The 14,047-nt window shown below is 35.3% G+C and overlaps 1 protein-coding gene across 1 annotated transcript in view; it reads right to left on the bottom strand.

Annotated features, from left to right (window-relative positions):
* LOC113040224 (insulin receptor-like) overlaps positions 1-11,632 on the bottom strand; it is a 68,587-nt gene extending 56,955 nt beyond the window's left edge. Inside the window, exon 1 of the mRNA XM_026198547.1 lies at positions 10,431-11,632. Coding sequence (XP_026054332.1) covers positions 10,431-10,509 — 79 coding nt within the window. The 5' untranslated portion in view covers positions 10,510-11,632. The remainder of the gene's footprint in view (positions 1-10,430) is intronic.
* Between the last annotated feature and the right edge of the window lie 2,415 nt (positions 11,633-14,047).

Below are 14,047 nucleotides of genomic sequence, written 5' to 3'. Positions count from 1 at the left end.
TGGGCTGTTTGTCTGTTCTGGAGACCACCGGCTCAGACTGACTGCTGCCGGGTAAGACCACGTCTACCCGTGAACCCACACGCTCTGTCAGACTCTGTGGCTCATCGCCGAGCAGCTTCGGGAGGCGTGTGTTTATCAGGGGCGAGAGACGACTCCAGTGAACCCGGAGTCGAACAAAATCGAACAAAGCTGACTTCAGGGTTTAAAGAGTAAAGAATTCAATAAAACCAATCTGGACAGAATAGACAAGTACAGCAGAGCCAAACTGAACAGAAAAGAAGCAAACAGGAAAAAAAAGCAAAACCAAACCCAAGAGAATCAAAGAACATGAGACATAAACAAACAACGCCAAAAGGAAACAAACAGAATAAAAATGAAAGGAATGAAGAAGAAGAAAAAAAAAATCAGAGGAGAACCAGAAAGAACAGAATCAAACAGACAAGCAGAACTGGAATTAACCAAGTAGAAATCAAATCAAAAACACAATTAAATAAATAAACAGACCCAACTGAATAGAATCAGGCAGAACCAAATCATATCTGGATATTATATATATTAAAAAACTGATTTATAATCAAACAGAAGTGAATCCAAAAGAAACTGAATCAAACAGAAACAAATAGAATAAAATAAAATAAAAGAAATAGAATCCAACAGGCACAAACAGAACTGGAAAGAACAAGATAAAAATCAAATCCAAAATACACCGAACTAAATGAATAGAATAAGGAAGAATTTAATAGAACCAAATATCAAAATACTTGGATTTTTTTTTTTAAAAGAAACTAACAGAAATTACTTGGGCAAACTAAATAATAAAAATAAATGTAAAAAAAAAAAAAAAAAAAAAACTGAAAAGAAGAAAAAAACTGAAAAGATATAGAAACAAAAATAAAATCAAAATAATCAAAATTAAAAAAGACAGAACAGAATACAAAAGACACCAACAGAACTGGAATTACCCAAATAGAACTAAACCAAACAGAACAATATCAAACAAACACCAAGAGAACCAAATGAATAGAATCAAGAACAGCCAAACCGAACTGCAAAGTATTTGGAATTATCTTCAAGGAAACAGAACCGGACAGAACAGAATCCAAAAGAAACCGAATCAATTAGAGACAAACAGAATTTCATTGAATGGAATCAAACCGTCAAAACCGAAGGAACCAAATAGATTGAACAGAACAGAATGAATCTTAAACTTATAGAGCCAACCAAAATAAATGAAATAAAAAATCAAAATCAATAAATAAATATTTTATAAAATTAAAATTAATTTAAAAAAAAATCACCTTCAAAATAAACAAAACAGAAGCTCATCTCCAAGTGTAGATTTCAAATATGATTTATTTTGCGGCATTATCCTTCAGCACAAACCTCTCCACTGCAGACTATTTCATAGCATGAAGGAGCCCCTTCATAAACAACATCCAACATTCAAGCATTTGTGAATATTAGAGCATGTACCTGCAGCATTACACGGCAATGAAATATCAATTCATTACACTCATCTAGCAGCTCAACTAATATTTCCACTATTTGTTTTTCCGTTAGACTGCCCTGGACACCAAACAGTTTTCGATTTTCAAACACACGTGAGCATGTTGGTTTTTCCGTTCTGGATATCCTTAACCCAAGCAAGGCGGGACACGTACAGAACCTACAAACCTCAATGGACCTAACAGATCCCAAACCCAAGTCTGAATGGACCAAATGGTGCATATTTGGATTTATTTACCGACAAAGAAGCATTTGCTTCACAATAAACGCCCAGTTTATAGAACATCTCTGCAATGGATGGCAGATTCGTATGTGACGCCACCTTCTAAGCGTCCCGCCGTCTACACGGTCTCTCATGGGTAGTTAGGCACTTGACGGACAGCTCAAAGTTTGCTGCTTTTAAACGTGTAACATGGCAAGCGAAAAGGGAGAAAGAGACTAAGCAAAGCAAATAAATAAAGCTGTGCCGACTGTGCTTTACTTTATTAACAATAGATACTCTGTTTCCTTCGCCACTCTAGTAAACCACGGTTAATTTCTCGCCCTGGTTGGCTGCCAAGTGCAGTATGAGCCGTCGCCTCGGCGCTTGGCTCGCTGCAGAGTCTGGACACATTTCTGAAGTTTTCCTCTCACGGTTGAAGCTTCTGACACAATGAAAGCCTAAAACATTGGGAGAAAGATTGCGTCACGAAACGGCTCTGTCTAAAATGATGCATTATGGGCGCGAACAGGTGATGAAAGGCTGAATATAAAGATATAAACATTACGAGAATTAACTAACAAAACAGTTAAGCCATGGCGACCAAATATCACGTTCATCGCGTCTGGCTGGATCAACAAATTAAGATGTATTTGAGATGTCTGTTTCAAAAGAAGAAAATTTTTTAATGAGCTCATATTTCTGTCCAAACCTGCGCAGTGTGTATATATATATATATTTAAAAAATGTTTTCGAAGTTGGATTAAAATGAATATTAGAGTATGATTTCAGTTTTTCTACGGCAAAATTTCAAGTTTGATTTAAAGTACTTGGTGTTTCTTTGTAATTAATTTGTTAATTTTACGTGCAATTTTAAGTTTAATTGCAGCAATCATTTTTTAATCTATCAATTCAAAACAGTGTTCGAAAAGTGTACTTTTTTAATTTGCTAAATATTATAATTTAATTAATTACTAGCGTTTGTCAAGATGACTTTTAAGTGAGAATTTGATTATTTTGAATTGTACTGTATCATGGTTTACGTAGAAAAATTAAGTAGTACAACTGTTTTCAAAACTGATAATATTAAATGTTTCTGAAGCCGCTAATTATCATATTGGCATGATTTTTGAAGGATCATGTGGCACTTAAGGCTAGATTTATGATGCTGAAAATTCAGCTTTGCATCACAGAAATAAAATTACATTTTAAAATGCATTCAAACAGAAAAGTTATTTTCACTTGTGATCATGTTTCACAATGTATTTTTGATCAAATCAATCCTTGGGACATCTTTCAGAAACTTGTTTTTAATTTTAATTGTTTCAAATTTTGACTGTTAGTTTCTTATTTTGTGTTGACTTTGAAACCGTAGTCTCAGTACAATCAAAAAGCTACATGAAGAGAAACCAAGTTTACCGACCAAACATTATTTATGCATAACTGGACTGGTGGAAAACAAGCAGGCGTTGTAGGTGAATGAGTTTGTGTTCACACTTACAAAGCGTCCAGGGCCGGATTATTGTAGCCGCTCATTGTTTGTACGTGTTATCCAGGCAGGGACGGCTGCAAATACGTGTTGTATGAGGGGAAAAACAAAACGGTGAATGACAGTGAACTCTCTCACCTCCCTTTAAATGAGAAAAACTCTGGGACGACGTGCTGCCTGACAGCAGCGCTCGGGCACCAGGCCATAAACTCACAAAGACGGCCTCGGGTGGGGAATGCGGCCCAGTGACGGGAATGTTCACTTCTGTAACGTGGTCTATGGAATTAGAGGCAGAACAGAACTAAATATAAAGCAAATAACCTCTGATTTCTCATTTCCCGCCTCTACGAGAAGAATTAAACAGGTGGAGCGATCCAGTATAAAGACTCTAAACTCACTCCAGTTAGAGAGCAAAGACCGACGCTTCCACATGAGATTACGAGAGCAACTCAAACTTGGACGGCGTCCCGCTAGAGCGTGATCTAATTCTTCATCTGCAGCAATGTCTCCTAATGCGGTCAGGCTCAAGGCAATGAGATTTCAAGCTGAGAACAGAGCAGAGCGTAATACGACAGTTCATTTCAGGTCAAATTACTGGACGGGATTGGACTGGGACTCTTCTGAAGACTTTAGACGTTCAAAGTCTAAATCAAACCAAACACTCTCCATTAGTTTTCACTCTTAACCTACTTGCTAAAAGCCTCCAAAACCCAAAGGCATGATTAAACGGCTGCAACCTTTTCCATAACATGCAATATTTCTGTATCAAGACTCAAAAGATAGGAGGAAAAACTTTAGCGAAGACAAAAATGTGCATCTAATGAATAATATACAAGTTCAAAACATTAGGAAAGTAAATGCAGTCAATTCTGAATTCAATTATGCCTATAATTAGATAAAGCCTGTATTTATCAAGAAAACACTTCTAAAGCAAACTATAGTACTTCCTCCTAATGCCTGCTAACTTTTGTTTTGCTGCACGTACAATTGATGCAATTAAGTTACAATTTTAGCAACTTCTAAATCTAAATTGAGAAATTTCAACATTTATACACCTTTTTTTTTTCCTCTCACACTTTTAAAAATAACATCAAATTGAGGGTTTTCTCAAGACTGGTTGGCAAAAAAACAAAGAACTGCTTCTGACAGTCCATAATCCATAATAACACTTATTCCAGTGAAAAAGTGCATCCTCTGTTGTCCTTTCAGATCAAAATCTACTTTGTAAACAGTGTTTGAGCTGAGCATATTTCTCTCCTGATTCAGACAAGAGAACTTTTTTCACATGACAAGATTGTAATTGATGGACTGAAGTCATATGGTTTACTTGTGGATTATTATCATGTTTTTATCAGCTGTTTGGACTCTCATTCTGACGGCACCCATTCACCTCAATGGATCTATTGGTGAGCAAGTGATGTAACGCTACATTTCCCGAAATCTGTTTCCATTAAGAAACAAACTCATCTACATCTTGAATAGCCTGAGGGTGAGTCAATTTTAGGCAAATGTTTGTTTTGGTGAACTGTTCCCCTAAAAGCTCGTTTTCATTCATTACTTCACAGTGTTTTCCTCCTGAGCTAACTGATAGTATTTACTTGCAGTGAGCAAGGCGAGAAAATCCTAATTTCATTTACCCGCAAAGTAAAACAAATTAATGTCACCCCTTAACCTTGTTGAAAGGTTTATTGGCAGAATAAAGATGAGTATCGCTCACATTTACGGCTGTGTAATTGAGGGAACAGCCGCGTGTTTCACCGCACACATCGAGATATGCCGCTCAGTGCAGAAAAAAGGAGCCTGTCTTCACCTATTAAATTATTTTATATAATACTTCCTCTAAAAACAGCACTAACCGCTGAAGAAAAACAAAGGCTCCTGTAGCTCAGCTTTCAAAATACATCATTTAGCTTTGATATTTAAGCCATTTATATTTCAGTTATTTATGACTGTTTAAAAGGCGACATTTAGTTAACATTGACTTTTCATTTCTTAAAGGAACAGTTCACCCAAAATGACATTTTTCTGAAAATGTTCACACGTAGATGAGTTGGATCCAATGGATCACCAATGGATCCTCTGCAGTGAATTGCAGCATTGTGGGCATTTTTGGTAAGTATTATTGATAGATGACTAATGCCAATAAATGGAGCTTTATTGTAAAAAGTGTTACCAAATGGTTTATTCCAGTTTCTATTAAATGCAACAATGGAATGCTGCCGCAAAAAAAAAGCAAAAGGCTTCAAAACAAACCACAGAACTTCAAGTTTGATTTCTCCCTTGGGATCCGATTAAAAATTAAGGTCAAAAGAACCCGATTTCAGCAATATGACAGCTCTCAAAATACATGTTAAGCCATCAGGTAGCGTAACAGAGCTGCCAAAATTCTCTAAAGCCCACGAATGCTGGAGACAAGCTGTCTTTCCACCCTCTCGTATGTGCTGAAAGGGCCCCAACTCAACGCTTGCTGATCCCCGCATTACTAGCATGGTTTGACAGAGACATTATGGCATGAGATCATTGACAGATAAAGCCGGACGGATACAAACAGCAACCGGCTCATCAGGTCAGATTTTTCAGGCGTGTTGTAAGAGGCACTGACCTCATTCGTGACCCACGACCCAACACGGAGAACGGTGTCAATACAAGAAACAAGCTGCCATGAATCTTTAGTCAATGAATATTGAGCAGAGGCGGGACTATGTACAGACTGAACGAGTCAGTCGAATACTTTGATGGAGATGATGGCCTCTGAGAGCTGGAATAAGGGCAGGTTACTCGGGTCATGTCCTGGAACATCTTGACACGGTAAAGTGAGGATGTAGAGTTAAAACTGATGTGTTTGTAATAAGATCACAAACTCAAAGAGTGGTTTAAAATGGTCTAATCTGCATAAAATAATAATAATAAACTTAATTTTCCTTGATTTCTCAGCAAGTTAAAACTCAATATGAAGTTTTATAATCAATATCAAAAAGTCAAAAATGTAGCTTGTTCATTAAATAAGTGTTAGCTTATCTTTGTATAAAAAGATACAGTTGTGCATGAAAAAGTGATTAAACAATAGAAACCATGATTAAAGACACGTTCACACCAAAAAACGATAACTATATAGACTTCCACACTAATGCAAAATAATGTTGGGTTTATTATAATCACGCACTGCAGTTTTGTCATCTGTCACTTTAAATTCTCAAGCTCTTTAAAGCAGGATGGATCTGATTGGCTGTCAGAGTTTGCGTCAGTCATCAGTTAGAAAACGTTGTTCTGAGAGCGATTCCAATTATGTCGTTTTTCTGTCGTTATTTTTTCAGTTTGATGTGAACTCTGCTGTTTTCGAAAAAAACAATTCAAACTTTAACGTTATAGTTATTGTCCTTCTTGTGCTGCTTTTTGCAATTTTATTTGAAAGGTATTGTAGATGAGGGGTTTTTATCCACAAAAATAAACACCAACTTCTAAAACATACAAAGTTTACAAAAGGAACAACGATTGTTGGAACAAAAAAAGTTTTGCAAGTTAAAGGAAGTTTTTATCGTTACTCTGTGCCATCATAGTTATAGTTGCGATGTGGACAATGCTATTCTTTTAATATTAAGAAACCGATTTTTAAAACTACATCGTTCAAGTTATCATCCTTTATGTAGTTTTATTTTTTTGCAGTTTAGGGTTTTTGTTTTTAAGGAAAATAAACAACAATTGTGCTTTTCAAAACATGAAACAGCGATTGTTACTTGGCACTGTTTCTTTCGCAAAACTGCAATTGCGTTTTATCTTTCATTAAACTACTGTGTGAAACACTACTTTTTTTTTTTATGAAAAATGCAACATCTGTGTATTCTTTTCATATTAAATGATTCATGAAATTTCCTTTATACACATAGATTCAAGCATTTTAATAGTTAATATAATGTAAAAAATAATGCATCCATTTTATGCATATATTCAAAGTTTCATAGTTCTTATTATAAAAATAAGTTTTGTAGAATGAACTTCTTCCTTAAACATCTCTGGTCTTACTGTGGATAAACCATTACTTTATTATATTAAACAATGTTTACTTTCATATTCAGTCATCAAAACATAACTTTCGCATACAAATTTACATTTCCACTGGCAAACAATGAAAAAATAGGTCAAACACTAAAATCTGATTGGATGAGCCACAGTCAAAGTCATTGTAAAATTAACATTTTTAATAAACACATTTTCTAACCTTTTATGCATGTATTCAAAAAAAATTTCCTTGTATGTAACTGTAGGACAAATAATTTTTTTAAATGTGAACCTCCGAGAAAATGGCCACACACCAATGAACAGAAGCCTGCGAAAATGCTCCGGTTTCCTGGGAAAAGCCCACCCTGGAAATTCGGAGAGCTGAACATAGAGCTCACATGCTACATGGCAAATGTTCAGATACATGACCTGGAAGACAAGAGGTCAGCAGGCAGCAGACACCGAAATGAGTCCCGAAACCCTCAACGGCAAGAGCACCTACAGGGTGGGCCACTTCAAAGACATTCCACACGCTTGGAATTCTGGGAGACATACCAAGGCAAACTACAGAGTGTCAGAGGATCCCAAACAGGTCCATGGAGTCAGGGAGGCAAACAGTAATGTTAAAACTATTCCAGCGTATTTTGACGTCCTAATCTTTGAGACTGCAACCAGGGAAGTTTTCCAAAAGTGCAACAGTGAAAAAAGATGAACTCATATTTGGAACCAATCTTGGACAAACTGTTTCAAATAGAGCAAAACATTCAAAAATGGCTCATTTTGCCAAGTTTCTTTACATGAAAAACAAACAGATTGCATGAACATTTATCAAGTTTCTGATCGAGAAACCACACCACCTGCAAACACCTCATGTTTTCCCAATCTACATTACAAATGGCTCGCTGGGATGCAACGGTTACCTATAATAAGGAAGATCTAATTATCTCCAGCGCATTATTTATAACACCGTGTTACTATTGCAGGCATCAGTCCAGCACTTTCTTGAGACAGCAGCTCTACTAAACATTAACAGCCCGCTATTGTAAGTGTGCCCATAAAAGTGCCTGTCCTAAATTTAAAATGATATTCAGAAATGGAAAAGCCGAAGGGGTTTAGATACAGTGATAAATTTCACAGTAATAAAGCATCTAAACGTGTGCTGAAGCCACTTTATTTAACATGTAGTTAATGATTAATACTTTGTTAGCTAAAAAATAAAGCAATTTAGCACAAACCTGTAAACACTTAATTATATACACAAACACATACACAAGCGTGTATGTACGCATACACTCAAAAATTTACCCGTGTCATCATTTACGTCAAATTCTTAAATCCAGTTAGAATAATTAGACCATGTATGGTAGTTACCATTCAAATGAAATCACTATCAACAAACTCCAAACTTGTCTCAGGAACAACTGAAGCTGCATAGAAAGTGCCATTTAGACGTATTTAAACAGACTGTTTAATGACGATAAGAGGTTCCATAAAAGCATTTACACAGTAAAAATGCAAATGCATAATGTTAAAAGATTAATGTTTTACGTTTTTATCGTATGCAGTAAATGTGAAATGTTGGAGAAATGCAATGGTAGTTTTAAGTATAAATGCAAACCACCAGTAGGTGGCTTCAGGAGTGAGTCACTGATTCAACCAATTCCTTCAAACAGCTGATTCATTCAGTAAATAAAGCAAGTGACTGTCTTTATGAATGGCTCACTGAATCACTAAATCATTCACGGATTCAATAAAAAATGCTGATTCGTTCAGTAATGAAACACACCGCTGTGTGTTGCTCGGAGATACGCGACTGTACTGCTTTGGCTTTGCTAAGAACTATTTTCATTTATAAAAATAATCAATAATGTGTCTAAAATGTAAGTCAGTTAACTGTTTATTGAACTACTGTTGTAGGCAACAAAATCAATGTCTCATTTGCAATAGTGCTGGTATTAGGTCACGTGATATGACCAAATGTTATATAAACTATTTAAATAATAATAATAATAATAATAATAATGATAACAATAATAATAATAATAACAATAATATATATATATATATATATATATATATATATATATATATATATATATATATATATATATATATATACACACACACACACATACATACACACACACACTTAAAAACATGTAATATATACATGCACATTTAAAAAATAAAAGATAGGGATATGACTTAATACAGATACCTCCAGTTAGAGCAAGACATGTTAATAACTAACATGAATAATATAAAAAATATTTTAAAAAAGCATACTGATAAAATATACACAAACCACGGTTCTGTTAATAATAATAATAATATTATATTAGATGAAATAATTATTAAGAAGGAGTGATTTATATTATCATTGCTATACATCTCTTATGAAAATTAAGTTTTTTTTTTTGGCGTATTGATTCTATTATAAATCTGTTTTACTACGAATACCATGGTTAAACTATGGTTAGTGTAGCAAAACCAGGGTTAATTTTTGGTTACCGTGCTTTAACTATAGTAAATCGTTTATTTATTTATTTTGAATTTGTAGTAGAACCATGGTACATTTCCGTAAGCGATAATTAAACGTTAATATAAAATGATCCACAGACACCGAGCTCCAAATATATAATTGCAAACGCAACATTCTTTTCCTTCTCATTGGGAATTCCACAGTTGCTATCAAACAGAAGTCGACCTGGGAGGAGACCCAGTGTAGGCTAATCCCACACTTATGGGATCTGGGAATCTTCTTAGGGCCTGTTTACACGCTTCCAGATCGAACGTGAAGAACGTGCGTGCGCGCGGCTCCGCGACAATCCAGGCGTGCGTGGTGCTCTCGCGAATCCCGCCGAGTCCAGTCACGAGCGCTAATCTGGCCTAGAACGCCAGGCCCGAGGAACGGCCCATTTTTAGCGGAAGCGGGGGGCGGGAAGACATATAAAAACACAAGTTTGGCTACAAAACAATACGTTTTCATTCCACGAATGATGTGAATGGATCCTTTATGAAATATTTCACACATTAAATATGTTTCCGAATGATCAGATTTCAACACACAAGCCATTTTAAAACAACCAAATAAGTGCGACATCCCTCGCCAACTCATGTCGGAGCGGCCGAAGTCTACATGGAGTGAATTCCACAAATCCTATCAGTTGTAAACTATAATATTACACACAGCACATCAATATTTTGCGAATTAAAACGTTAAAGTGTGTCACGGCTTACTTTCTCCATGTAGAGGTCCGCAGAGGCACACGATGTAGGCGAAAGTGACCAAAACAACCGCAGATGTGTCCAGCCGCATTATGCCTCGCGACACGTTTTAGTTTTCTTGGAAAATTAAATCCACCTCTGGTGTGTCCAAAACAAAATGGTTGTTGAGCAATAAAATACAAATAAAACCTTAATTAGCTTATATCCAGGTCAAAAAATGTCGGGGACAACTTAAATGAGACCCCCCAAGAAGGGGACCCAGGGGTCCAGCGTGCTTCAGTTGAAAATAATGTTCAATTAAAGTTGTTGCATACACAGCGTGAGCATTACACAACACGATCTTGCGCCCTAGTAAAAAATAAATGGATAAAAATCATTTTGAACTATTCCTCGGGTTCATATTTGCTTTCAGTAGATCAAGCATGAAACACGTCCATGCATCTCTTCCGTGGAATCAGTCCCACACTTCTAGGAATGAGGTACCCTTAAGGGTGCAGTGCATTGCAACTTTTTCATAACCCGATTTAGCTTGAAAATGTATGTTATGTTAATAATAATAACAGCAAAAATAAGGTACCCCAGGTTGCTTTAAAAACATAAATATTCCAAAAAGAGTCCCGATGTCAAAAAATCCCGAATTTTAACATCTCTGAGGAAAGAAGCAGGAAACAGGCGTTATTCCACAGGTCGTCTCATGCACTGCCAAATGTTTCTATTATAAAAAAAAATGGGCATCTCCATATACACATGCTTGCACACACACACAAAAAATATTGTTTTGCTCCTTTGCTGACAAAAAAGCCACCGTCCCTGATATTAAACATCCACACACGTCTGTGTATATTCAAAGCGTTTAGACTTCCGATAAAAAATTTAAAAAAAGAATCTGGATGTCCCCCTTAAGCCTTTGCTTCCAGCACAATGCTCCAGAAGTGTGTGCGCGAGCGAGCGTATGCGCGTCACGGCCGCGTTGCGTTTTAATCTTCCACGTTAATCAAAAGAGCAGCGTCCAACGCGTGCGCGGTTTGCCCATAAATCCACTCAAATCCGTGCACGAGACCCTGGTGTGCGGTTTCGATGAACTCATTGGCGTGGGAATGGGCTGAAAGTGGGAAAAACTTCTCTGGTGTTGTCGGCGGTATGGTTTTCCCCCTCTCGTCTCTCCCTGTGTACCTCCACCAGTAAACAAGTACTGCTAGTCAGCTGGGGCAGAGCGGCGGCCACGCGCAAAACACGGAGCGGAGCCGAGTGGAGCAGAGACTGTGACGCGCACGTAAAGAGAACGCAGGAGTCGTGAAGTAAATATAACGACGCCTGTCCATTGTACTCGAGGGTTAACGTTAAAAATATAGACGGAAGTTAAAACGGAGAATTTTGGTGGTTGGAATACGAATCACCGTGCAATAATTTACACGTGCAATTTTCAGCTGTATTTGTATTTATTTAGCATTTTATATTATGTGAATTTAATTATTACAAAATAAAATTAAAAATATATTTTTGATTGTTTCTGTTGTCCTAATTTGTAAGTCGCTTTGGATAAAAGCGTCTGCTAAATGACTAAATGTAAATGTATTTATTGTTAGTTAATCAAAAGTATGCACAACATTTTAAATATTTTTTTGTTGTTGTTTAATTATATTATATTATATTATATTATATTATATTATATTATATTATATTATATTACATTATATATACATTGTACTTAGGTCTGAACAATTAAAACAGAACTTTGTTGGTTGGAATCTAAATCCATGCATTATTTCATTATATTAATTGATTTATGAATAAAAATATATGCTATTTATTATTAGTTGACAAATTAAATGGGCAACTTTTTAATGTTATTTTTGTTTAAAAAGTATTATATTATTGTCTTTCCATTGCATTTAAGACTTTACATTAAGACTATTCACTTTGATGCTTACAGTATGAATTAATGCAATATTTTACATGTAAAAATGATAAATAAGTAATTTAGTATTTGTAATAATATGCAATTTGATTTACATTATGCATTTAATATTAGTCGGCAAATAATTTGGAAAACTTTTTAAAAATGTTTGGGTTTAAAATTTATATTATATTATATTATATTATATTATATTATATTATATTATATTATATTATATTATATTATATTATATTATAGCCTACCTTTCCATTGTATTTAAGGCTTAACATTAAAACTGAGAATTTGGAAATTGAATCCATGCTATATTTTACATGTAAAAATTAAAATTTTAGCTCTTTTAATTATATGTAATTTAAATTTAAATATGCATTTATTGTTTACAAAATGAGAACATTGACAATGACGTTTACACAGTTTGATTGTTTTAGTGTAAAAAGTATACTTATTATATTGTATGTCATATTAAATTTCTTAATATATAGCCCAAGCTTGATGAGATGCTTGAACTGCAAAATGTGAAACTGAAATGTAAATTGTTTGTACATGATGACTTTTAATGTACTAACAAATGTGCATTGAAGGCAATGATTTGCCATTGATCGCTCCTAAAGTCAGTGTTGCACAAAGGTGTCTACTTAATGTAATTGGACAATTTAATCTGTGAAAGCACACCGGAGCAGAACATCTCGCTTGCTTTAAAGCTGTGATTAATCTATCGGTTATACAAGAGCTCATACAGTGACAGTTCCAGCATCAGTAATCCAAAATGATTTCTGTGATCAGATTACTGCCGCCCCCCTTTATCAACCCAGCCACACACACACCTGTCAGCCGCTGAACGCACATGTCATTTCCTGTGCAAAATGTAAATACATTTAAATAAATGAGTGTGTATGGATAGATAAGTACAGATGAGAAGGAAAACTACTATTGATTTACATGACCGCACCTGCACAGAGATGTTAAACCATAATTAACCAAACAAAACACACAAGCAAATGTCAAATGACTATTATTAAACATTGATGGAGCAAATATTGATTTGCCATTTCATCACTAACACGCCTTTGTCAATAATGAGAGATTTCTGCCGGTGGGATATTGACATTGTATTAGAAGAATGAATGGATCTGATGATGTCCACTTGACACAGGAATGTTTGATTAGACACTCCTGAAGTATTAGTTATTTTTTATCAAGTGAGCTTTTTTTTTTTTAAGATTCTTTGGTCAGTTATAGCGCCTTAAAGGAATATTTCATCCAAAAATTTTAGTTTGCTGAAAATCTACTCGTCCTCGGGCCATCTAAGATGTAGAAGGTTTTTTTTTTCTTCATCAGGACCAATTTGGAAAAATTTAGCATCACTTTCTCACCAGTGGATCCTTTGCAGTGAATGGGTGCCGTCAGAATGAGAGTCCAAACAGATGATAAAAACATCACAATAATCCACAAGTAAATTTATAAAAACATAAATATATTTTAAACTTGCCTTTGGATAAAATACAAGTCCATAAACCATACAGTGTAAAATTCATCCTCCTGTTGTCATCTTACATCAAAATCTGATGATATTTGTGTTTAGAATATTTTGGATCATTTTTACATGTTAACGGCGTTTAATCTGCACATATTTCTCTATTGATTCAGACGAGATGGCTTTTTCTGTGGAGAAAGCAATATTATGGATAGAGGACTTGCATTTTAGCTGGAA

This window comes from Carassius auratus, chromosome 22 (assembly GCF_003368295.1).
Source record: "Carassius auratus strain Wakin chromosome 22, ASM336829v1, whole genome shotgun sequence".
Classification (NCBI taxonomy): Eukaryota; Metazoa; Chordata; class Actinopteri; order Cypriniformes; family Cyprinidae; genus Carassius; species Carassius auratus.
Note: the sequence above shows the minus strand (reverse complement) of the source record. Positions and strands in the feature narration are given on the sequence as shown.